The sequence below is a fragment of the Diadema antillarum genome, unplaced genomic scaffold, assembly GCF_040938485.1.
Source record: "Diadema antillarum isolate AM-2024a unplaced genomic scaffold, OU_Dant_1.0 scf00000006, whole genome shotgun sequence".
NCBI lineage: Eukaryota > Metazoa > Echinodermata > Echinoidea > Diadematoida > Diadematidae > Diadema > Diadema antillarum.
This window is the reverse complement of record NW_027270895.1, coordinates 1,747,862-1,773,851: the sequence shown is the minus strand read 5'-3', so window position 1 is coordinate 1,773,851 and position 25,990 is coordinate 1,747,862. Positions and strand designations below refer to the sequence as shown.

The window sequence follows — 25,990 nt, the reverse complement described above, 5'->3', positions numbered from 1 at the left end:
TTAAACTGTCAAAGATGAGTCCCGAGTATACTCAGCCAGGTGTCTATGGGAAATGTGTGTTACAGAAAAATCAGTCCGTCCTCAGCGGGTTAGAATAAACCATTCTTTGAATGGTACACTAGATTATAACCAAGTTCTATCAAACATATTTTCAGTACGCCTACAAAATCCACAAGCTAGACAACCAATCCTTCTTTTTTTTGCGTTATAGTTAGCCACATTTAATACAAATTAAAACCTGATTGGAATTACAGTACATGCTACTATAGTGTGGTTTCTACAATTTTTATAAGTGTAAATTGGTCCATGTTCGTGCAGTATATTCACACATTCATGTAAAGTAAAGTAACTGTTTGTTGTGTGAACACTACCTCCTCCCCTTTACCTGGGTGTATCATACTGCGTGTTGTAGTTGCAGCACAGTGCTTTTGACACCTTTCTCACCGAACTCTTTTGTCGTGAACTCGTGGCCTAGCCAGTGAGGAAACCTTTTGACTTCTGTGCCATGCCATGCTGCAGTAGACTGTGCTTACTCAGACACTCCTGTCTATTCCTCAACCAGAAGGTGAGTAAGTGTATAAAAGAAAGAGTGTGACTGTAGGGTGACAACCTGGGTAACTGGGCTGGAACTAAGCCGCCTCAAATGGGGATTTGCATTGCACATTCATAGTCATCATTGTGTGAACGTGTAAAGCCGAATGGTGAAAAGAGAATGATGAAAAAATCCACAAGGAGGAAGAAGAAAGGGGGGTTGTTGTTTGTTTTCATTTTTGTTTTCTTGCTGAGCAAGTGTCCGTATTGTAGGAATAGAACACTTATTAGGGCAGACAATGATAGAAACAGAACATAGTGAAGGCACATTTAGTGTTGGTACTCTGACATTCAGAGAAGACGCACAGGAGCATGCCGGCAACACTGGACAATGAACAAATAACAGTAGAAACATCCACTCAGTCTTTCTATGTGTATATACATGTAATGTGCCCACCTGATGTTATTATATGGAAGTGGCATATAGCACATGGTATTTTAAATATTATGCTGTCTTTAATCATATACTGTATACGCCATACATTTAGTGAGTCTAAATTTACGCGAATCGGGACTTCCCGACAATTTCGCGGGTGTTAAATTTGTGATCGTGGAGTACTGTACTGAACGGAGGTGTGCGTAACATTCTTATCGGGATCAGAGTCATTATTTTTCGCATGTCTTTCATTTCGCGAATGGCACACGACTCGCGAAATTCGCGAAAATAAAAACCTCACAAAATATTTGGCGTATACAGTATTCATGAGTAAGCAGATGCTGCTTGTTGGTAACGATGTAGACTTTGTGAATATTTGCTGTTATTTTTTCTTCAGACGAATCTGAGAAGGGGCTATCAGTAGTGTAGGGCAGGGATTAAATTGCAAAATAAAAAGAAACATTTTTAATACGTGGAACAAGATGAGGGTACGCTATTTTTTCTGTATTGTGATTATTCAGCAAAAGAACATGCCTGACATTAATGGATCTTCATTGCTATTTCTGTAGGTTGCTCTGTCATGTCTTTCACCAGCCTTCAGACAATCAAAAAACGAGCTCGATATGATGACACAAGAATGCTTGCATGCTAAATCTCAGAAATCTGTAAATGAAGAGTTTGTTCGCAAAAACCGATAAGTCCATATTTGCCAAATGGAGATATTTGCGATTAAAGGTCAAGAAAAATAAAAAGGATAATAAGACATTTTTTGCTTCTTTTGACCATAACTTCAAAAATGTGTCTACACTGTATATGTAGTGACCAATATATCACTTAAAATGTATTATTTTGTACTTTATGACAGAGACCGTACTTCAAAATCTTCAAAAATAGACTTATCGGTTTTTGCAAAGAAACTCTTCAAATGCAATGACCTATCAGCAGTTAGAGCGATATGTGAATGTATCATAAATTTGATACTAGTACCTTTATCTGTCAAAGTGTTCTTGGGGAAAAGTTCTGAACTTGAAAGTAAACTGTACTTTGTAAACAAGTTCTTCTTTCACCAGCATGAAAGGGCTCTCATGGTCAGCTGTATCATTACTTCTTTTCAGTACAGACCAACTACTGTACACATAGATATTGGTCCTTGCAATTCTTCCATAAATATGATAAGATTACAACAATTTGTATTTATGATAAATTATGGCAAATGTGCAGAAATCTTTTAAGCAGGAAATTCAGCAGCTTGATATTTTTTGTAACCATCAAAATGAACCCCCCCCAAAAAAAAATAAAATAAAATAAAAAATAAAAAACTGACCCTCCAATACTTCTTAACTGAAATAAGGAAAGCCTGATGCAAAGCTCCAGAATAGATTTCTCTCTATATACTGTACAGTATCTCTCTTGACTCATTGGACCACATCATGAAATGGCATGTTCAACATGTTTGTTTTCCTTAGTGAAGTCTTGGGGTGTTGTGGTATAGAGGATCAGGCTCATGATGAACAAACAAGGTTCAAATCTTGCACATAGGGTGTGGCACAATCCTACAGACAGGATGCTGTCCAACCCTCTGTATGCCCCATGACCCAGGAATACAGCAATTTTGTAATTGAGCTAGCAATACTGGCGGGTAATAATCATAATGGCTGCCCTGGATCTAAAGGACAATGCTATTTTTACCATCAATTGTAATTATACAGTACTAGAGTTACCCTGGGTGAAATTGACAATTAAATATTTTATGCATTGCCAGCATCTATGAATAAACTACATGAAATAGAAGGGCATTTTGTTTGATTTACTTTCCTAGGCATGCTTCTGTATGTGATCTTCCTGTTCAGCTATACATATAATTGGGTGGGTCCCACCTTTTATTAGGACCACTTTGTTTTACTCTATTTCAAAACCCATTTTCATCACATATAAGCTTTTTAATTCCTGTTAGAATTATCTGCTCTTTGATATTTTATAAGTGGTTTCTAGTAATCGTGCAAAAATTTAAAACATGAAACCCTATCTCATCCAAAACTACTTAAACTGTGAAATTGTAGTGTACATCAAATTCAGGTTTATGTAAAACTGCTACTTAGGATGCATACCAAATCTACCCTCACACACACACACACACACACACACACACACACACTCTTAAGCAAACAAACACAGATTACTTATCATCATTCTTATGAAACGAAGTGATATCTGAAACTGCTTTTGTAGCGAAACAAAGCTATTTATTAAAACCTCCCCACAGCAAGCACACAAACTTTGTTGTGCAATGAATTATATGTGAGTGATAAAAGAGGGCACATGTAAAACGATTAGTGTTCAGTCGAGTTCACTCCACGATACATTCAGGCATTATGTGGTTTAACCGCAAAGAGAAAAACAAAGGTACAAAGAAAAAATGCACTAAACATTCTTAGGGTATAAGTCACTAGTACATTCATGCTGATGGTGTCCTTTTACGTGTTAAACAATAGAGATTTGTTATTCATCCAGTTGTCCATACTCACTGAAGCAAATGGCTCTGTGATTAGGTGATGGGCAAAGTATGTTAATCTTTTAGTTTAAACCGCAAGCTCTCTTCAAGGAAATGTTATTCTACAGAGAAATCTCTCAGTAGAATAATATTCAGTTGGGCATTGTTTATACAGTGTACATGTTGACTGTAATCACTCGGTATCAGACAGTATTTCATGATAAAAGACGATGCTTTTCAAATGTACAAAGTTTGTGCGAGTGAGTGTGTATGTATATGAAAACAATTACGACAGAATTTATAGAAATTCTTAGAGAACAGTTATGATAATACCACAACAAGCGACTGCCCTTGCTTAAAGGGATAGTATAGTGTTGGTGGAGATGAGGATTGGGTGTTTAACTCTTTGCAAGTTACCAAGAAAGCACTTTTGAAATAGTATAGAGCATACCTTTCTAAGTGGAATTCAGAGTTTATTTGATGAAAATTGTTTTTAGAATGGCTGAGACATCCAAAAACAAAGTAAAGCAAAGCAATCGTAATAAAAGGTGGGTTCCACCTTTGATTAGAATTACTCTGTTTTGGGTATCTCAGCCATTTCAAAACCAATTTTCATCACACAGACGTTGAATTCCTCTTGGAATTACATGTTTTTTCATATTTCATTATAGAGTTTTTTATTATCTCACCCCAAAATGTTAGAAATCTGAAGTTGGGTCTCAACCAAAACGATACGATCCCTTTAAAAGTGTAATACTTCAGCAAAAATGCACTGATGTTCAGACAGTTCTGTGTATTCACTTGCTGCTTAAAGGGATCGTACAGTTTTGGTTGAGAGCTAATTTCAGGTTTCTAAAATTTTTTGGTGAGATAATGAGAGACCTCTTAGGAAATATGAAAGAGCATGTAATTCTATGAGGAATCCAACGTTTATTTGATGAAAATTGGTTTTGAAATGGCTGAGATATCCAAAAGAGAGTGATTCTAATAAAGTGTGGGACCCACACTTTATTACGATTGCTTTGTTTTACTTTGTTTTTGGATGTTTCATTCATTCCACACCCGATTTTCATCATATAAACTTTGAATTCCTCTTAAAATGGTATGCTCTGTACCATATCATAAGTGTTTTCTTGGTATCTCGCAAAAAGTTAAAAGCCCAATTCTAATCTCCACCAATACTGTACTATCCCTTTAAATACTCAAATGTGGGTATTTTGAGCAGACTAGTGAGAGCTGCACTCCAAAAATGCATTGCCAGTGATGGCAACAGTGTTTAATCCTTTATATAATTATAGTCATTTCAAGTACAAGCATGCTGAGGCTTAGTGGGAATGATAACAGGAATCACTTGGGATTGTCCAAAAAATGGGGTTAAAAGGTCTTTGCTTCCTTGGCATTCACAGTTTGCAAACAAGTTCCTGACTGAAATTCACCCTTTATATTCCACAACAAAGATTTGCCCCCGAATGGGATCTTCTTGACCCGTAACTGTTGCAAGGGTAGTTGCAGATGGGGTTTTAATGTCCCATTATGCATGTTAACATCCCATAAAGGCTACAATAAAAGAAGATTTTAAAGGATTGCAACTCAACATCCTTGACTTCTTTACCCTAATTTCCCGGTAATCCTCTCTCTCTCTCTGTCATTGTACGCTCAATACTTATTTTAGAAGTCAGTCATACAAGGGTTAGATTCAAGTATCAAAGCGAAATTTACCTTTGATTGCCTTTTGGTCAAGCATGGTTGACTTGGCTCAGGCACTTTGCCATAAGATTCTTTCTCTTGCGAGTGATGGCTACAAGTTTAATTGAACGTCATGGTTGCTTGCCTCTTTGTCTGTGCTATTAAAAGATTGGAGGAGAAAAAATCATAGAAATCAGGTATCCCGGGCAGACTGCTTTAGGATTTTGCTCCCTTCCTGCAACTGTTTGTTCTAGTTGAACTGTTTACATCATACTATATCATATTAACATTTTGGTGTGATATTTATCTTATCTATAGGAGCAATACTACATAGCAATTCTTTTTACTTTACTCATCAGCTGTCCACACAAGGGCATTAATCACATAATTATAACCTTTTTTCACTGTAATATACTATATATCTTCTTCCAGTTGTTAGTATACTTCTCAGTTCTTATGTGTGCTGACAAATAGAAGTGAGCGTAGAAAACTTCAAATGCTTTGAAACTCATGTAAATGTTCTTGTGGTGGCATGAGAACTACTGTTATACTGTCTGCCACCTTATAAACACAGATCACAGTTCCACCGCAGAGAGAAGGATAACAGGAATATAAAGGCATGAAGTGTACAGTACGTGCGCAACAAATGGTAAATTGAGAAGACAGCTGTGTAGACAGATGTAGACACACTTATCTTTGGCTCTTCAGCTGCCTTTGTGTTCACACTTTATCAGGAGTGTTTCCTTGTTACAAGGGGGCTACAATCATGATTCATGGGTGACTATTGTATGTGTGTCTGTGTGTGTGTATGTGTGTGTGTGTGTGTGTGTGTGTGTGTGAGGGTGGGTGGGGGGGAAGGAAGAAGTCAAGTTCGTAGGTTCAGAGTTGTCACAAGGATAGTACTGAGTTTTGTCTGGTGATACCTGTAGGTAATGTACCAGGGAGACATAATTATTATCAAAATTTTGTGTTTTAAACCTGCTGAGGACGAGTCCCAAGTATACTCGGGCAAGTGTCTATAGGAAATGTGCGTTGTAGAAAAATCAGTCCGTCCTCAACAGGGTAATCAAGCTCCAAAATGCACATCATGGCATGAATTGGGTTGATTTACATTGTAATTTACTCATCAGTTTATATGCATAATTTACTCCTTTTTTTTTGATGACGAATGAGGTACATGTGTATCTCATACATAGAAATTAAAGATAAAATGAATGATTAGCCTGTACAGAGTAAAAACCAGTCGACATTATGCCAAATTCTTCAAGCAATTCAACCGAGCAAGAAAAAAGAAATGAGATGCATTCGATACCAAATAGAAACTTTTTAAAAGATTATAGAGAGAGGTGTGCTTTGTAGAATTTATGTTATTAATCCCCTTGTGTGGATTGCAGTGTAAAAAAAAAACTATAAAAATGTGTTACTTTCGTATTGAATATAAAGGAAATTATAAGCCATCACATGTCTCCATTTTTATCATACTAGTGCTTTTAATAGACAGGAAAATGCCAAATTTAGAAGCATGTTTTAATACCATATTGCATCAAAATAGCTGGTGGATGTTGACGCAGCTATGTGTATACAGTACTTGTACACGATGTTTGATACACTGATTTGTACTGTGTGATAAAAGCTTGTCTGTCCCACCCACACAATTTCCTCTGCATGGGGCAGTCATATTAAAGTCAGTCGTTATTACCTGTAACATTGATGTTCCTCATTCTATTTTTGTCAGCCTGAGGCATCAGTACATTGCCAGGAAAAGGGAACATTCAGTTTTGTGACAAGACTGTCAAAGTTTTGTGAATGAGAATGGAGTCAGAACTCTCTTGCATAGCAGAAAGCAGACAAACATTTGCAAAGTTCTATTAAATACATGGTGGCATACCTGCCAGCTGTTCCTCATTTTTATTGTGATTCTTTTGTTTTTCCAAGAAAGAAGAGTTTTTATTCAACTTTGTTTTTCCAACTTTTAGTAAATACCCTATGTAGTGATGTTTGGAGATAGGTGAAAATTCCTCTTTATGCAGTATCTCTGCTCATTTATTTCTTGATTCACTGAATTTTAAGCTTGGCAGGTATGTGTAATGATTGCCAGGTAGTCATGCTAACCAGTACAAAGTCAAGCAGTACTGTTAAAGTGGCAATTCTCACAATGTGGAACTTTTTGAACATTTTGTGTGACATGAAACTAGTGTGAAATTAAAACTTGCAGTAATATCTTCATGCCAATCAATTTAATACCTTTTTAATAATGTTTTCAAGTGCTGCCTTACGTTGCAGACTTGATGAGCTGTTAGAAGTGCTGGCTGGATTGTCATAACAATTAATTGTCCACGAAATTAAAAACATTCAAAATTCATTTCACCTGGCCAAGGGAGAAAGTTTAATGGTGCAAAAATTTCTGCTTTTACAGTACTTGTACTGCTAGCCTTGATATTGCTGCAATTAAGTTTTTGATAATGTCTGGTAAAGTTTGACGAGGGGAAACATGGTGCTAGAAACTCGCACTCCCACTTGCGTGGTTAGATTTGAACTCACTGAACAGGTAAAAGTAACATAGTGAAATACTTGTAATAGATTGGTCACTGTCTGAGTAGGATGTGGAGTCCATAGGTACCCACTCGGCAACATTGAGAAAATTATAATTTTTTGCATTATTGTTTGTAAATTGTACTGTTTTTCAAGTCTTGTGCAGGAAAGGAAACATTTAGGTGCCAAGGTTTTGTTGCTTTGAGACGGGATGTACAATTTATCGGCATCATGCATCAATACCAGACATTGTCTTATCTGTGCGTATCCACGTCTGCCATTTTGTATGTATTTCGTTTCCAGAGATGAATGCGTTTTAACAAAATTTTAGGAGGGTGTCCTTGTGGAGTGATTGGGTGCATAGACTAGTACAATTATGAGCTTCCTCCAAGCACTTGATTCTTGGTCAGATGATTCTAGAGAGCTGTAACCTAAAACTGTATGAGACATGCAATTGACCGTTGTCTTGGTCATGTGGCTGGGTTTTGTTCTATAAAGAACTAGAAAAGCACTCTGAGAGCGCAGACCTCCGCCATGCAAGCATGCAGCTCATTTCCACCACTGATCTTATTCTTCCATAGAGATATCAGTGATTTCCACCCATACGTATTTATAGCATTGTGTGCTGAAAGTCGCCCGATTTCCCAATATAGAAGCCTTTGTTACGTCATAAACCCACAGCTGCACAGCGCACCTCGCCCTAGCAGAAACTAGAGCACGCACTTTAGTGCGCGCATGCAAACCTCAAATATGCCAGCCTGAACTCCAAGTTCATTGACCCTACCTGCCAAAATATCAAAAATCCTTCATAAATTCCCCCAAAATTTTTGGATCACTACCAAAAGTTAATCGTTTGTTACTTGTGTCATTTTCAAACTTTCCTGCAAGTTTCATCCCAATCCGTTAACTACTTTTTGAGTTATTTTGCACACAGACAAACTAACTAACTAACTATTACTACTAACTAACTAACGAACAAACAAACAAACCAACGGTAACGAAAACATAACCTCCTCCCTTGGCGGAGGTAATAACAGCAAAGAAAATGCTTTACCAATGAGGGCTAGCTTAGTTTTGTCCTTTTTGTTTGAGTTCAGTGAAAACACCCTCTTTTTCATCCCTACCATGTTCTATCTATCTTTATTTAAGACACAAGAGAGGGGATAAGGAAAGAAAAAAGAAGTGGATCAAATTTATTCATGCATTGTAGAATTTTGATGACGTAGAATCAAGGTCAAGTTTGGGAAGATTTAGCAGTTCTCACTACTCTATAGCTTTTATCATTTGTGTAACAACCACATTGGTCCACTGATGCATAACCATACCAACTTTGTGGCTAGCCCACAGGCTTGCTTCCATCTTAATTAAGTCTGCATGATATTGTTTGCAAAAGAAAAAATGAAATTTGTAGAAAGACTGCAAATTTGCCTGATCTACATTGTGCAGAATGTTGCACAAAGACAGACACAATGGACAGCCAAGCAAACATATGGAACTGAAAACATAACCTCCGCTGGTTGTAGGTTTCACCTACTGGTGGAGGTAGAAATCAAACTGATGGATATTGTACATCTTCTGGATAAATGGAACAGCTTTTAAAGGGATTGTATAGTTTTAGTTGAGACCTAATTTCAGGTTTCTAACATTTTTTTGTGTGAGATAATGAGAAACCTCTTATGAAATATGAAAGAGCATGTAATTCCTTGAGGAATTCAACATTTATTTGATGAAAAATGGTTTTGAAATGGCTGAGATATCCAAAACAGAGCGATTCTAATAAAGTGTGGGACCCACCTTTTATTATGATCGCTTTGTTTTACTTTGTTTTTGGATGTTTTAGTCATTCCAAACCTGATTTTCATCAAATAAACTGAATTCCTCTTAACCTGTTGAGGACAAGTCCCGAGTATACTCGGGCAAGCGTCTATGGGAAATGCGTGTTGTAGCAAAATCAAACCGTCCTCAGTGGGTTAAAATGGTATGCTCTGTACTATTTCAGTGTTTTCTTGGTTTCTCGCAAAAAGTTAAAAGCCCAATTCTCATCTCCACTAATACTGTACCATCCCTTTAATAGTGAGTTGTCATGTGACACAGTAAGATAGCATCTCATTACTCTCAGTCATTGTCCAATAGGATTGTAGGATACACACACATTCACCTACACACACTCACAGAAGAAGCTGAAGACACCTGAGAAGCTGTCATGCATCTATATAAATCTAGAAACTGTCGGTTGAGAATAATAAGGGCATTAATTTGTCAGGAAAGACATACACAGACATTCAGACAAAAAAAAAAATTATACTAGAACGGTATAGCTATACCAAAACGGTATAGCTTTATGATGAATATATATGTCTGAACGCTGACTAACGAAACGACGTATAACGAAATGACATATAGCGAAACGATGGTCAGAGTATTGTTTCCAACTAGAACTCGATAGCGAATCAGCATTCCGTGTGCGTCTGAACGTATGGCGACCATAGAACGGTATAACGGGGCGGGGCTTAATGGGAGCGCGCATGAAAGGCGACCCCATAGCTGTCACTCATGACTATAACAGCATGCCTGTATGAAAGTGCACATCTATACGACGTTTCCGAGAAAGGTCGAAATTAGTGTCTGAACGGTCTGTCGGCTATATGATGATTCTTTATACGTCGTTTCGTTATCGAGTCTTGGTATAAAATGGCATGCATCTGAATAGGGGGATAGTGTTCGAGGCACCTTAACGCCCTTATCATTCTCACTCAACGACGAACTGTTGTAAATTGTGTCTGTGCTTCTACAGAGAATAATACTGGCGGATCGATGGCCTTTCATGTATCACATTTCAGTGAATATTAAACCCATCATAATATTTAATGGCTAGTGCTACAGTACTTTTGATGGTTTTAGTATCAGTTCTGAATTTGTATGGAGATGTCTGCAGTTTGTCAATAATGTGTCATACTAGAAAGATAAGATATAGGAATCTATAGGATATTGTCATCCTTGTTTATTTGACCAAAGAAACTGGAAGCACATCAAACAACTTTCACTACAGTGACAGAGAACCATGGAACAATGGGATGATGAGGAATGGGGAATTGATATGTTCAGGTCCTGTCAGGGCTCATAAAAGTAAAGTGCTATAATTACACTAAATACTGCCCTCATAGGCAGGAAAACCTGTACATACATTTGTAGTATTATGGTTATCAGGGCTTCTCTTCATATGCTATGAACCAATTTGCATATATAAATGAATATATATATCATATATATATATTATATATATATATATATATATATATATATATTCCATTTAAAGATTTGAACACAAGAAGTTTATACTTCATTTTCAAACCTTACTTACTTCACTTTTAGAGAAACAGCAATTGCTACAAAAATTTTCTCCAAAAGGGTTTAGTCACAGTACTTGCACAAATGACCACCAAGTCTTGCTTCACATGGACTTGTAAAATTGAATCAAAGTACAAAAAACTCAAATGCTTTAATAGTTCATATGACCACTTGACCCAATGACGAATTTGGAATAGGAACTGTTTAATAGCTTTATTACCCAGTGAGAACGGTCTGATTTTGCTACAACGCGCATTTCCCATACACACCTGCCCAAGTATATTCTGGACTCGTCTTCAACGGGTTAATATCGAGGGGTTATATTGAGGCTCAGTGGATCAAACAATGGACTGTCGATCACGAGGTCCCTGGTTTGAATCCCAATGCTGCAGCGGTTGCACCCCTGGGCAAGGCCCTTTTTCCCTCATTGCCCGGGTCTTTTGAGGGGACTTTAAAGGTAGGGAATCCCATTTGCATGCCTTAAATGAAGAGTTGTATAAATACAGTGGCATGTTGAAGAGAGTATCATTTTAGAAACTCCCATAAAGTATTGAAAGTGGAAGGTAACATTTAGTACGTTTTTTTGACCGTTAGATTTTGAATTGAATTTTTTTCGGGGCTCACCGTAAATTCCAGTACATTACTAGGCTAGCTTTGCAGACCCATGCACTGCATGTGTGTTCATCATGTATATTTTGTGAAGAAAGTTCATCAACGCAAGCCTCATTTCTATATACATTCTTGCCACACACTCTATATGTTATTACATCAGCTCTTGTACTTTTGGATTTGTGTTTATAGATAACAAATACAGGAGACTGCAACAAAAAGGCTTAAGTGTGGCTGACACACAGAGCTCTGAGTAGTTGAGTTTTGTGCATTATTCAAATTTTAGATAACTGTTGACTTCCAAATTTCTAAGCAGTGGCCTAAGCAAGTCCCCTGAGGTTCATATTTAATGTTTTGCTGCATTTTGGGAGGTCTGTAAAAGGTATCCCCTACCTTTACGCCTTCAGTCTGTGGTTGCTTGATTTTATATTATAAGCATTTAATGCTCCCTTTAGAGGGTCAAAGGTAAAAAGCAAATCAATTTAATTTAAAAGTGCTTTCAAATTTGGCCTGTAATATATGTTTCTTCTGCTGCATTGAAGCAGCTCCATAAACACCACCACAAGACTCTGTAACACTAGCAGATACTCTGGCATAATGTTCATAAATCTGCCACTTTCTATTAATGAGATTTGTAAAAATATCTTTGTTTTGGTATCACCATCTACGTAGAAACCCTCAGAAAACCAGATGATGTGGCATTCTGTCAACAAGTTTTGAGTCATGAAAAGTTGAATTAATTCTTCCACATGGTCTTTCATAACAATAATGATAGTGATAATAATAATAAACTGGTGCTTATATTTACCACATAATCAATAAAACAGCTCTTGGCGCTTTATATAGAGCTCTCCAATATTGTTACATTACAGTAAGAATAAATATGTCTTTAAAGGGATAGTACAGTTTTGGTTGAGATGAGAAATAGGCTTTCAAATTTTTGCAAGATACCAAGAAAACACTTATAATATAGCACAGAGCATACCATTTTTAGAGGAATTCAAAGTTTATTTGATGAAAATCGGGTTTGGAATAACTGAAACATCCAAAAACAAAGTAAAACAAAGCGATCGTTACAAAGTGTGGGTCCCACACTTTATTAGGATCGTTCTTTTTTGGATATCTCAGCCATTTCAAAACCAATCTTTATCAAATAAACATTGAATTCCTCATAAAATTGCATGCTCTTTCATATTTTAAGTTTCTGTTGAAAGATTCTGTTGATGTACATGGCCGTAAATTTGCTGGCAAACTACATACGTCTTCCATACACCTAGCGGTGAAAAAAAGAATAGAAAAGAAAAGTGAGAGTGGCATGAGATTCAGAATTACTTCTTAACATAGAATCCTTCTTAGAATAGAATAGTGCGTCTTGCAATGGCAGATTTTTAAAAGCAAGCTCTCAAACTGAGCTGCCTGAGGAGGGGATGATGTGAAGTGTAGAGCAAAAACTCAAAGACTGAATCATCATATGGATGTACTGTTGTCACTCATCATCCAATCCATGCATTCATAATGTATTGGGTGGTAGCAATGCACTCACTTCAATCATGATGTGCAGAGGAGAGAAGAGGAGTGCGAAATACCTTTAGTCTTCCTTACGCAGTCTCACTCTGTCTGATCAATGTCTTGAATTTCGCTGCAAGTATTATGCATTCGGCTTGCATTTTGCAGCAGTTTTTGCAAGGTCAAACGTGATTTCATGGAAAGATGCAGGGCTAAACCCGTTAAAGACGAATCCCAAGTATACTTGGGCAGGTGTCTATGAGAAATGCGTCTTGTAGCAAAATTAGCCCGTCCTTAACGGGTTAATACAACAAAGAAGATTTGAATTGGAGGCTACATTGTATCATTATTCACTGTTTTGAGGAAGTGTGCTTTTTGTCTTTCAAAAGAAAAAACATGCTTTATTTTTCAATTAGACGTGGATAGCGTATAACTGTATAAAGTAATGATATGTAATCATGTTCTCAGCACTGTTTCCTTTTTACTCCAGACCGTGAATCCTTTGTTTCCTGTGTGATGTTTTCATAGCAACATCCTCCTTTTAGACCTCTGAACATTGCTTTCGCGATTGTGTACATTGCTATCAAGATTGTATACATTGCTATCACGATTGTGTCATTGCATATTCATCATATTCTAATAACAGGATCCTATAACTATTCCCCCCCCCCCAGCAGTTCATGTCTGTTTCCCCTCGCTCTCTATTTAAGGAACATCCATTAAACCTAATTAGATTATGTAACTCTGTCTGTAGCTGGCCAGAGACATAAAAAGCACAATCAATGTTCCTCATGTGCTGCAGCTGGGAGATATCGATATGTTGCACCGTTGGTAATTTTAGCTTCCCCCTCCTCTTTCTGCTGGTTAGTCTGAGCTGTATCGAAGGACCACTTCGCACCTGCGCCATGGCTTATACCGGTAGTTGGAGCTCCTTGGCTGGACCGTGGAGCTTCATGGTTGGACATAGTGCATAGCAGGATGGCAATGAAGTCTCAGTATGCAAAGTTTTGCTGGTACTGTTCTTCTCCGCTGTTCGTTCACCTCCTGCGATGTCTTGATTGTCTGAGTGGATGCTTTGCCCGCATTCATTTTCATCATGTGCCTGGGAGGCTTATGGGGAGAGGGGAGGGGGGATTTTCGTCTTCCCCCGCTCTCGCATCGCACCAAATGATGCGAGCAACCGTCACTCTTTCCTGCAGGCGATCGGCTTCTCCAGATTTGTTTAGTCTTGTCGGCGCAAGGCGTACAGCGCTTTGCCAGGTTTCTTGATTTGCACACATTGTTGCTTATGAAGCAGACATTTGTTGACCTTTAAGCACCCTATACACATAGTCAGAGCCCCACGGATGGACTTGTCAAAAGATAGTCAAGTGCAAGGAAAGCGATGGCATGAATTGTCATATTATATGGACCATGCAGAGACAGAAACAATTTTACAGACCAAACATTTTCCTTTTTCATTCCAGAAAATTATTCAGAATTTGATATCATAAACTTAGGTGTATGGGAAGTGCATTTTCTACACATAGCTTGAACGATCCTTGATATCTCATGTGAATTTAGTTTAGGCCATGTAAACTCAAGAGACAAATTATCTCTGCTACAGCACAAGTGTAAAACAAACAAACAAACAAAAACAAACCCATGCTTCAGAACAACTTTTCTACCCACCATGGCATTGGTCACTACACACTGAAATTTTTTTCTCCTTAAACTTGTATCAACAAAAATGTGCTATTGGAAATAAAATCTCATTTGAATTTGGAATTTTAATTTAAATAAATTGCACCCACTTTTCAAAGTATACTAATCAGAAGTGTCTGAGTGTTTAATTTATTACAATACTGCAGCCTTAAGAAAATGAATAATTTCCTGTTGGTTCGCTGAGCTTTACCTGCATATCAGTGGATAGATCTGAAAAATCAGCAGAGGCCTTTTACTTCTTCTATAATTTGTTTCTTCCTTACATTTTCATTAATGCATTTGTTCAGTGCAATGTGCTCCAGATGGAGGCCAGTAGAATTCAGCATAAACTAATGGTAGTCTAAGTTCAAGTCTTGATACATTGTATACTTCATTTCCTGTCTGCGTCTCATCTTCTTTACCATCTTAATTCATGTCAATCCTGCTTAGGAACTATGTAAAAAAAAAAAGAAGGAAGTTATAGCATTTCTAAAACATTTAAAACCCACCTGCCATTCCCGAGTGCCAATCATATCAAAGTCATTCTCTTCTCATCGGTGCCAATGTAGGGTGTATGAGGAGAGTATGCTCCAAGAATTTCAAATTGTCATCAAACTGTCATCAACAAATTATAATTTGTCATCAAATTGTCATCAACAAGTTATAATTTCAAAGAATTTCAAATTGTCATCAACAAATTGGATGTTCAGGAAGACTCGTACTATGGCAACCATGATGGAGGTGAAAATAAATTTGAATCTTGAATCTCTTGAATCTTGAACCAAATCTGATTTTTGACAGACTAAGTATGAAGACGTGCCTGTCTTGTTTTGTTGGCAAGACATCAACAAACGGAAGGCCATGATAAACCTTAAAGATGGGCTTCCATGAATATCCTCTTATCTTTAATTCATCCATGCGCATCCTTTTACAGTAGTATCTGGATAATTCCTCAAGGAAATTTCATGCATTTTGAAATGTATCCATATTTACATGCAAACCATTTGATCATCTCTCTGATCTCCCAATATGCTACCTCAACTGTGTTGTATAACTCCGCTACAAGGTGCATAAAGCGTTCCTGAATGGTTTGCAACAGATTATAACCACCTATCAAGGTCGTTTACCCCCATTCTCTAAGCCTTTAATATCCCTCAACCCCCCCCCCCCCCCCCTTGGGAGTCTCATGACAAAATAGGATCATTGATGTTAATTGTATCACGCTGCTATAATATCACATGGCATTGATGTCATACAAATGTAGTCACACCATTTGATACTACGATTCTACATACTGTAACCCTGAAGAAGATAGCTCTACAAAATTTGTATCGGTGTATGAGGACGTGTAAATGACAAATAGTAGATCTCTTTTCCGTTTGATGAAATGGGAAGGAAACTGCTAGAATCAACATTCAAGCAGATGGGTTTTTTTTCTGTTGACATAAAAACCATGTTTGCTGTTGGAACAATGTTGCTATTATTGAGAATCTGGACTTGAAAAGAAACATTTTGCAGTCTAAGTATTTCATTATCACTGGTGAGTGGTTTGGGAAAGGAGAAAAGCTCATTATCCTGTATGTAGCTCCCTCAATCACTTCTTTATCCGAGGTATAAACTCGATGAGAACTTTGATGCTTTAATGGAAGAAAAAGCAGAAATCAGAGTTTATGTTCTAGATCAATGTGAGTTTAACATAGCATGCCTGCAGTGGTAAACTTGTCAAATGTCATAAGTCGCACAGAATCTCATGCCAGTCATACAACAATTGATGGCTAATGTAGCACGAAAGAGACCTGCCACCCTCATGCAGTAGAACCTGTAGTGAAATCACAAGCCAACGGTGCGGTTTCCTTTTTTTCAATGGACGCCCGTCGTCCCTCTGCTTGGTGAAGCCGAAGTCTCCCAGGTGAGTGCTGCCCCCGCGGGCTGGGACAGGAAGAGGCTTAAGGAAGTCAGTGTGAGTCATTGCAGTTACGTGTCTACTTTAACCCTTGCCTTCTCAGAGATAAGCTCAACTGTGAGGAGGCCCATTTGCTCAATCCATGATGACACATATCGTAATTTTTTTTCTTATCTTGGGGAAAGGGAAGCAGGAGGACCATGATGTATGCAAACACACATGTACTGCCCTCATTGTCAACTCCCTCCCCCCCCCCCAAAAAAAAAGAAGCAACAAAATGAAAGAGCTATGATATAATACGGATATCTCTCTTGTTGTAAGTATGTGTTTAGCTGTGTTTAAAGTGCAATTCTACTCCAGCGCCATCTTCAAACATAAATAACAAACTTAAAGGCATTATTTACCATTTGCATATGAAACAAATACCCAGCTGTAGTACCTAAAGTAGTTCTAAAGTGTGAGTTCGAGATAAAAAAAAACCAATGTAAATATGTTAATCAGTATAATCGATGTTACTTAAAGTATTATTAGATATAACTACGTACAATAGTTATAATAAGATTGTTTCTAGCTAATAAACCATCTGCAGTAATGGTTTGAAAATAGTGATATCTCCTTAAATATATTTTAGGCTTTATTGCAAAATCTTTATATGGTAGGATGTTTTGTGATACAACCTCCCTGATACAAATGACCTACAAATACAAATTGCATGCATCAAATGTGAAAACTTGGACAATTTTTAAATCACTACTTCCAGTGGTAAACAATACCTGTAAAATCATTGAACTTGGACATGAAATATGAAGACAGTTTATAATGGTCTGCCTAAGTTTCACATGTTTCCACAAAAGTATTATTTGGTCACTCATATATTGAATTAATATGAAAATGATATCAATCAGGATTGTCATTGTCTCATGGTTCTCCCACTGGATTGCACTCAAGAGGTTTTGTGAAATAAACATGTTTTTAATAGATCATAGATTATTAACAAGTTCAGCCTGTTTGCTTTCAAGTGTTATCACTTGTACAGTATTACATACCTCGATTTTTTTGTTGTTGATGGGGATAGTTCATGATTTTTTTTCTTTGTACATTTGATATAAAAAATGTATTTCAAATGATGAATTCAGGGTGATGAGAGTTTTGAGACGGTCAAATTATATCGCCACATCACCTCATCACATTTTGCATAAGGTAAAGCAATTCTGACCAGTTTGATATGATATCCCGCTCTTTCATGAAAACACATTAAACTTTCAGGCACCATGACTTTCATATTTCATATCTGACATTCATGAAACATTTACCATCCCATTTATATATTATATTTCCTTTTGAAGTTGAACTTGAAGATCGGATGGAATTTTACGTTAAAAGTGAAAGACAGGTGGAAACCTCCCGAAGTACTGCTGTGTAGCATGAGAAAATGGATCCAAACTGCACATACTGAAGTCAGGAAATGAAGTGAAAACTCAACCTGCTCATGTCCTCTCTTTTGACTCTCTCTCCCCTTTCCCTCTCTTCATTCATTCTCACGCGAGGAAAGGAACTCATCTGATTTCGTGGAGAGAGTGGGGGGGGGGGGAGGAGGGATTCAAATTGAATGTGTGCAACCCTCCTGCGGTTCAATCTTGGTATTCTATGCCGCTGATGTGAAGGCATGGAGGACACCCATTATTGTGCCTTCGCTGGGGCGAAGAAAAGAAAAGAAAAATAAATAAAACTGCCAGGTCTTCAGTTAATGCTCCTCTTGCAGTGGTATTTAAGGGACATTTTATTGAATAGCTGCCCACATTTAATCATGAGGCAAGCCACTTATCTAGCAGTGACCTTTCATTGAAACCGAGTAAATCGCACACCTTATATTTCCTGCTATGTTCCCTATCCTCTCTCTCCCTCTCTCTCTCTTCTCTTTTTCCCTGACATGACAGAGACGCTCCAATTCTAAAAGTACAGAGTAAATGTCTATTGCGGCATTGAAGAGCGATAGTACTTGTAGATGTTTATCTATTTACGAACCTCCTCATGCTCCTATGAATTGCTCAATGTACCGGAGGCGATTAAAGCGCATTCCTGCAATTAGGGACTCAATGTTGAACGTGATATTCTAGGACATAACATTATTAACAAGCGATCCTAAGTGTTATACTTCGAGAGCAGTAATAACTTTGATACAGGGGCATGCGGTGTAATCTCAAGGCTCTCAGTTCATTTACAAGTTATTTAAAATCAAGCCACACAAGTGGAAGAAAGCTATCCGAGTCATGTCAATAGCTGGCAGTAGGAAGGAAGGAAGGGTTATGTAGTTGTTATTCTTTTTTAATTCATGAGCACCAGTCTCCTTGTTACCATGTATGCAATGGATTTGTATTGCATCCCACTGTCAAAGAAGTCTGCAGGTTGCCCTCATTTTGTTACTTCATGCATATTGAAGGCCAAGCAATTGAATGAAAGGAAAATCAGGAGCTAGTACATTATGAACCTGCCTCCTATAGAATTGTACTGGGTGACTTTCAGGATTCTTGTCTATTTTGATATCACCGAGTTAGACCCTCAACAACTACCAAATGTATATCTAGATTCCAATCATTTATTTTAATGCTAGTTCTTCTGTTCATTACCAAGTCCTTCAAAATGCAATGTATGTCATCCTTGTGCAAGTTTGTGCTTGTATTTAAGCCGGTCAGTAATTTGCACTTTTTGAAAATGGTTTCCCAAACTTCACTTGGCTACAATGACTCTCAAATGGAGCTGGTATATAAATTATAGTCAAACCCATAGACTGTTACGTCAATCACAAATTTATGTACAGTAATTTAATCATTTGTGATTGTTTTTTAGGAATAATCAAAGAAGAATACTAAAAATCGACTGAGAAGTGAATGAATCTACAATCACTTCTTGCTGTCTCATGTAGTTAGATTTTATTTAGTAAAACTGACTTTAAAGTTTATTAGTGATACCACTTCTACTACTACGGTGACAAATTATAATGTTAATGATAATGACAGTGCCAGATTTTAATAATGGAAAAAAATATATATGCAGAACATAGCCATTGTTTCCTGGTATAAACTGATATTCACAGCACAGCATTTACTTTTGGTTTGGATGTTCGTAAATCATACTCAAGTAAGATTTTCCTTGTCATTTACTTCTTGTGTGTGTGTGTGTGTGTGGGGGGGTTGTATTGTGTGTCTGTGTCTGTATGTGTGAATTTACTTTGTGTGTAAAGATATAACACATGTGAGAAAGTCTGTGAATGGGATACTGACATTTATTATGAAAAAACAAAAGAGTGACTCCGGTGATATACGGCTACTGTGCCACATCCAGTCCTTGAAGTTGCCTCTTCAAACTGAATCACCGCTTGCAGCACAACTCAGAAGATTTTATTTCTAGTATCATTTGTCGGCTGACTAGGAGCGGTCAAGTACTTTACAGTACCAGCAGATGTTCATATCCTGATGCGTTAAAAAAAGAAAGTTGTCATCGAGTTGTCGCTTGCAGGATTAGTACAATAATGAAGTTCTTTAAAAGATTGGGGTGCATATTATTTTCTCAACGTATTTGTTTGGAACTGTATTTTTTTATTGTTGCAAAATTTCATGGTTAGTTCTATTTTGTTCTTCACCAATGTACATTGACGCAGACCTTACTCCATGCAAATTATATCATGATAATTATAATCAACTTTCATGATAAACTGTCACCATATCTTGCTTTAATCTAAGCGTCAAAACAGTCTGGAGTTGAACAGGCTAGTTTTTTCCGTTTGAAGGGAAGATGAAGTGCCTGATACAAGTAACGCAGACTTACCCAGACCAAGTAATTCAATAAGAAGAACTTTCCTTTTTATCTGCAGTATGAATCACATTTTTATGTCATTTTCTTCTTTCTAGTTTTGTGTCACATTTCTTTGAATCAATTTGTCATTTCTTTAGTTGGTATAAAGTTGATTACGAAAAAAAAAATGTGAGGAGAAAGAGTGAGGACTCCTGATAGAAGCAACATATGAAGGTGTGCTGCAATACTCTAGAACAAAAATGTGAAGGTGGTACTTGAATTCTTGTACAAGCAGTGAAATACTACCAAATTGTCCATCCCTGTGACAGGAACGCAAATTTCATGCCGCTTTCTTGTTTCATGTTTTATAATGTATGTTCAGTTTTCAACTAACAGTAAAAGCAAGTCCGCAAGAGGCAAGCAGTGAACAAATGATGACCTGGTGAAAAGCAAACTGCTGCTTTTTAAACTGTTTTGTTGTGCATAATATGATGCTTTAAAGGGATGGTACAGTATTGGTGGAGATAAGAATATAGCTTTTAACTTTTTGCGAGATACCAAGAAGACACTTATGAAATAGTACAGAGCATAACATTTTAAGAGGAATTCAAAGTTTATTTGATGAAAATCAGGTTTGGAATGACTGAAACATCCAAAAACAAAGTAAAACAAAGCGATCATAATGAAAGGTGGGTCTCACATTTTATTAGAATCGCTCTGTTTTGGATATCTCAGCCATTTCAAAACCAATTTTCATCAAATAAACAGTTGAATTCCTCATGGAATACCAAGAAGACACTTATGAAATACTACAGAGCATAACATTTTAAGAGGAATTCAAAGTTTATTTGATGAAAATCGGGTTTGGAATGACTGAAACATCCAAAAACAAAGTAAAACAAGGCAATCATAATGAAAGATGGGTCTCACATTTTATTAGAATCGCTCTGTTTGGATATCTCAGCCATTTCAAAACCAATTTTCATCAAATAAACGTTGAATTCCTCATAGAATTACATGCTCTTTCCTATTTCATTAGAGGTTTCTCAGTATCTCACCAAAAAATGTTTGAAACCTGAAATTATGTCTCAACCAAAACTAAACGATCCCTTTAATTGATGAAATTCTATGCTCTCCTTGCTCCCAACAGCTTTACAGTTACCCACCCCAACAATGACTTCAGCCCAAACACCCAGTCAATACATGCGTACAGGTGCCTAGATAGTGTTCTTACTAAAGATTTGCTTGTGCGCACATGTGTGTGTGTGTCTGTGTGTGTGTGTGTGTACACGGTGTAAATGCTTGATGCACTATTACTCAAAATCATGCTTTAAAACCAAATTGTGCCGTGATCAAATGTAAATTTTAGACTAGCTGCTGTCCACTAATACCTCAATATTACAAAATTTTGCACATCAACATGCTTAAAAGGAAGTCCAGTTTAGGCTACAATACACTGCATTCATCTTCTTCTTTTCAACCCATCCGTTTCCTGTATTGTACATACAGTTATTTTTGTGCTCAATCAACAAGCAATTTATATTTGAGAGGTATTTTTTCTTTAATTCTCGAAGATGCCTTTAGCACAATTTTTTTCTGAGCTAAAGAATTCGCAAGAGGTGTGGAACAAGGACGACTTTCAATCCGAAGTTCGTCACATGCCAGATGTTTGGTACGACCTAGAGTTAGTATTAATCCGTTGAGGACAGGCTGATTTTGCTACAACACGCATTTCCTATAGACACTTTCCCGAGTATGCTCGGGACTCGTCCTCAATGGGTTAAGATTGAATGGTTAGGAAGCCTTATAAAGGGGTGTTTCTGAATTTCAGTTAACAGTTCACATTCATATACATGTGAATTGAGAGAGTGTATGATATCATTAGAACACATCAGTGAAAATTTGAGGAAAATCAGACAATCCATTCAAAAGTTATGCATTTTTAAAGTTTCAGTGCCGCCATCACTGGATGGGAAGACTGCAACAGTTTGTAATGTCACATGTGTACAGCGATATAAAGAAATTATAAAGAAAATTCAACATATTTTCACTTTTCTTGCATAATAAAAGAGCATGTGACTTGCCTCTTTCTGAAGGCAGGGGGATTATCCTTAACATATGTCAATGACTAGTCTAGGGAATAATATGTACTTTTTTGAAAAGTGAATTTCTGTGAAATTCTCTTTTTTTTTCTAATATCATTCTATGTATGTGACATCATAAATTGTAGTAGTCTTCTCATCCAGCAGTGACTGCGCAGAAACTTTAAAAATTCATAACTTTTGAGGTGATTGTCTGATTTCCCTCAAACCCGCACTGATTTGTTTGATTCTAATATTGCTGCAATTCTCTCAATTCGCATGTTTAGAAGGGTGAACTTGTCCTTTAAGCCGTTGAGCCGTTGAGTCCCGAGTATACTCGGGCAAGTGTCTATGGGAAATGTGTGTTGTAGCAAAATTAGCCCGCCCTCATGGGCTAAACAAGACAGAGACGAGGCCCACTTTACAAAACAAATACAAATCCAGAAGTCAAGGTTACTCGTGATATCTGAGCACATTGTGGCAGACATTTTTACATACTGCCACAAAGTTTAGCGCTAAATCAGTCTGAGTGGCTAGTAATAAAATGAATAAGATGGTACCCCAAGACATATCATGCTGTTCTCAACAGGAGAGTCTTGTACATGCAGGGTGTTTACCTGTACCTGACAGATTTCACATGTTGTGAGTACCGGTATGAATCAGTTTATTCGCTTGTTAGCTCTGCATTGTATCCATCTAAAAGCAGAAGAGAGAGAGAAAAAAAAAATGTAGCATTCATGGCACGAAGATGCACTCAGCAATCTTTGCAATTCAAACATAGATGAAGTTAAAACAAATCAGTGCTATTTAACAGACATGCCATTTCTTGTCGTTTTATCCCTTTGCTACTTGTATCATCACCCAGTATCATGTGCTAGGACAGTGAATACAAATGCCAGCTTCTTCCTGTATTACTCTCTCTATGAAAAAAAAAAATCGAGGGAAAATATTCACTTTTGAAGGAGTGAATAACGGAAAAAGGTGAATTTAGAGTGAAATTGGAGTGAATTTTGAGTGAAAATGTTCATTTTCACTCATTTTAGAGTGACCTCAGGGATCACTCATGGGGGGCATTTCATGAAGCAGTTATCTCGTCTGAGGTACTGACTCTTCTGATTGGCTGAAGCAAATTTTCACAAGTTGTCGGACAAAATTCACTCTTTTCTGTTCTTCACTCCTTCAAGAGTGGAACATTTCATGAAATGCACTCACTCTAAAATTTTCACCCAAAATTCACTCTTTTCTGTTTTCTTTAGAGAGTGCTTTTTTCCATAACACAAAATGTGTATCCTCTCCCTGTGAGCTAATTTTCTAGATAAGGGGCTTCTAAATGCATGGCTGAGGGAGCAAGTTTGTCCTCGTTGCACTAAATGCAAGATGACAACTAATTTATTTTATTGGCAGCAGCTGTAGTGGAGCCACATCAACAGCTTTAGACGGAATCCAGCGTCGGAAAGGATATCGTACAATGTCTAATGCATGCCATGACTTGTGCGTACGCGAAGTGCACTCGTAGATAATTAGTATGCGACCCATTTGGGGTTATATGTACAGAATATTCGTTGCGCCACAGGCCATAATGCCTTGTCTTTGTCTGGCTTCCCAACTGTTAAGGAAACCTCTGTCTGTCTACACTGTCAATATCTGTGTATTTCTCTCTCTACTTCTCTGTCTCTTTGCCTTCTTTCCTCCCTCCCCCCCCCCCCCCCCCCCCCCCCCCACAATTTCTATCTCTCATTCTGCCTCACCATCTTCTATTGCCTGGGGAGACGGGGGGGGGGGGTGGGGGGGGGGGGCACCATCCCGCTGCATCTGCTCCAAAGCTGCCAGGTTTGTGTGTCTCGTAGATATATTAGTTTTTGAAACCATACTCCAAAGTTCCCTCCCTCTACGTTCTTTTCTTACATCTTTCTCTTGGACCCAGCTGTCACCTTAATTTGCCTCTCCCCCATCTCTGCTTAGCTTGACAAAGATGTTCATTGACAAAGATATTCAATGACATACTTCTATCTGTCTAAGTGTGTGTTTGTCTTTTTTAATGTTTGTGTGTAAAACTATATTTTGTGTTCATATGTTCACCTCTTCAGTGTGTAGTCCGTGCATAGTTTGACCATTGGGTAGTTTGGGATGATATCCTTACACTTTTGTATATTCCATCTGACTCTTCATCTATTACTGTTTTCATGAAATTTGCAGATTTTTCTGCATTTTCTGATCACTTACCCAACCTCTCTCTTCCTTGTTATGTTATCTATAAATGGGAAAGACTGAAAGTAGATATTAGAAAATATTGTCAGCTTTATATTTCTTTTCTCTCTTTCTCAATTTATGCTTCATTTTCTGGGCAATCTGCTTGTGAAGCAAAACAAAAACGATGCTTGCCAGTGTGTGTCAAAGTCACTGCTTTGCTTGATGTGCTGTAGTTCTGTCTGTGTGACTTGTAAACATATCTGGGCTTTTTGCACGCTCCATGGTTTCCATGTGTGCGTCTGTTTGTGCTGCGGCGGCCTTTTTAGCCATCGGAGTATGAATATTGGCGGGACAAGCCTCCCCGGGGGCGCACGTTGAGCTGGGAGGGTCACGCCACCATGATCAAGAGAAGATATTAAATCACTAGACGTGCAGTGGAGAACGGAACAAGGTCTCTCGAGCTCTGACTTCTTCCTACCTCTTCTCTCCCTATCTCTCCTTATATATTCCATCCTTTCATCTTTCTGCCTCTCCCTTTTTCTTTTACTCTCAGCCCCTCTGTTATCCTCTCTGTTATTCCTCTCCCCTTCCTTGTTCTCTCTTTCTCTCTCCCTCTCCATACTTTCTGTCTATGTCTCTTTTTTTCTCTCTTTGTCAACCCTCCCTCCCTTTGCTGTCTCGTTGTTCTTTCTTCTTCTGCTCTCTCCCTCTCTCCCTCCCTCCCTTTCCCTCTGTTATATCTCTGTTTGTGCACTATTCCCCTGTTCTCTCTCTCTCTCCCTATGTTATATCTTCATCTCTTTCTATCTCTTTCTCACCCTATGTTATATATTCATCCCTTTCTATCTCTCTCTCACCCTATGTTATATCTTCATATCTTTCTTCTCTCACCCTATGTTATCTTCATATCTCTCTTCTCTCACCCTATGTTATATCTCCATCTCTTTCTATAGACACTCTCACCATATATTATCTCTTCATCTCTTTCTGTCTCTCCATCTCACCCTTTAGATATTATCTCTTCATATCTCTCTATCTCTCTTACCCTACAATGTATGTTATCTCTCCCTATATCTCTCGTTTCACTCTCTCTCTCTCCATCTGTAATGTGTTTATCATGCTCACTAGGCATTATCCCTCATCAGCTTTTCTACCTCTTCCCTGCCTGTGTCTCTTTCTCTACCTCCTTCTCTCTGCCATAT

At 37.7% G+C, this 25,990-nt stretch overlaps 1 protein-coding gene across 9 annotated transcripts in view; it reads left to right on the top strand.

Moving 5' to 3' along the window:
• LOC139716116 (pregnancy-specific glycoprotein 22-like) overlaps window positions 1-25,990 on the top strand; it is a 102,763-nt gene that overhangs the window by 37,812 nt on the left and 38,961 nt on the right. The window contains exon 6 of one of the 9 annotated variants that reach the window (XM_071627689.1): window positions 21,668-21,730. The exons of the other annotated variants lie outside the window; for them this stretch is intronic. Within the exon in view, the coding sequence (XP_071483790.1) occupies window positions 21,668-21,730 (63 nt within the window). The remainder of the gene's footprint in view (window positions 1-21,667; window positions 21,731-25,990) is intronic. 9 annotated transcript variants of the gene reach the window in all.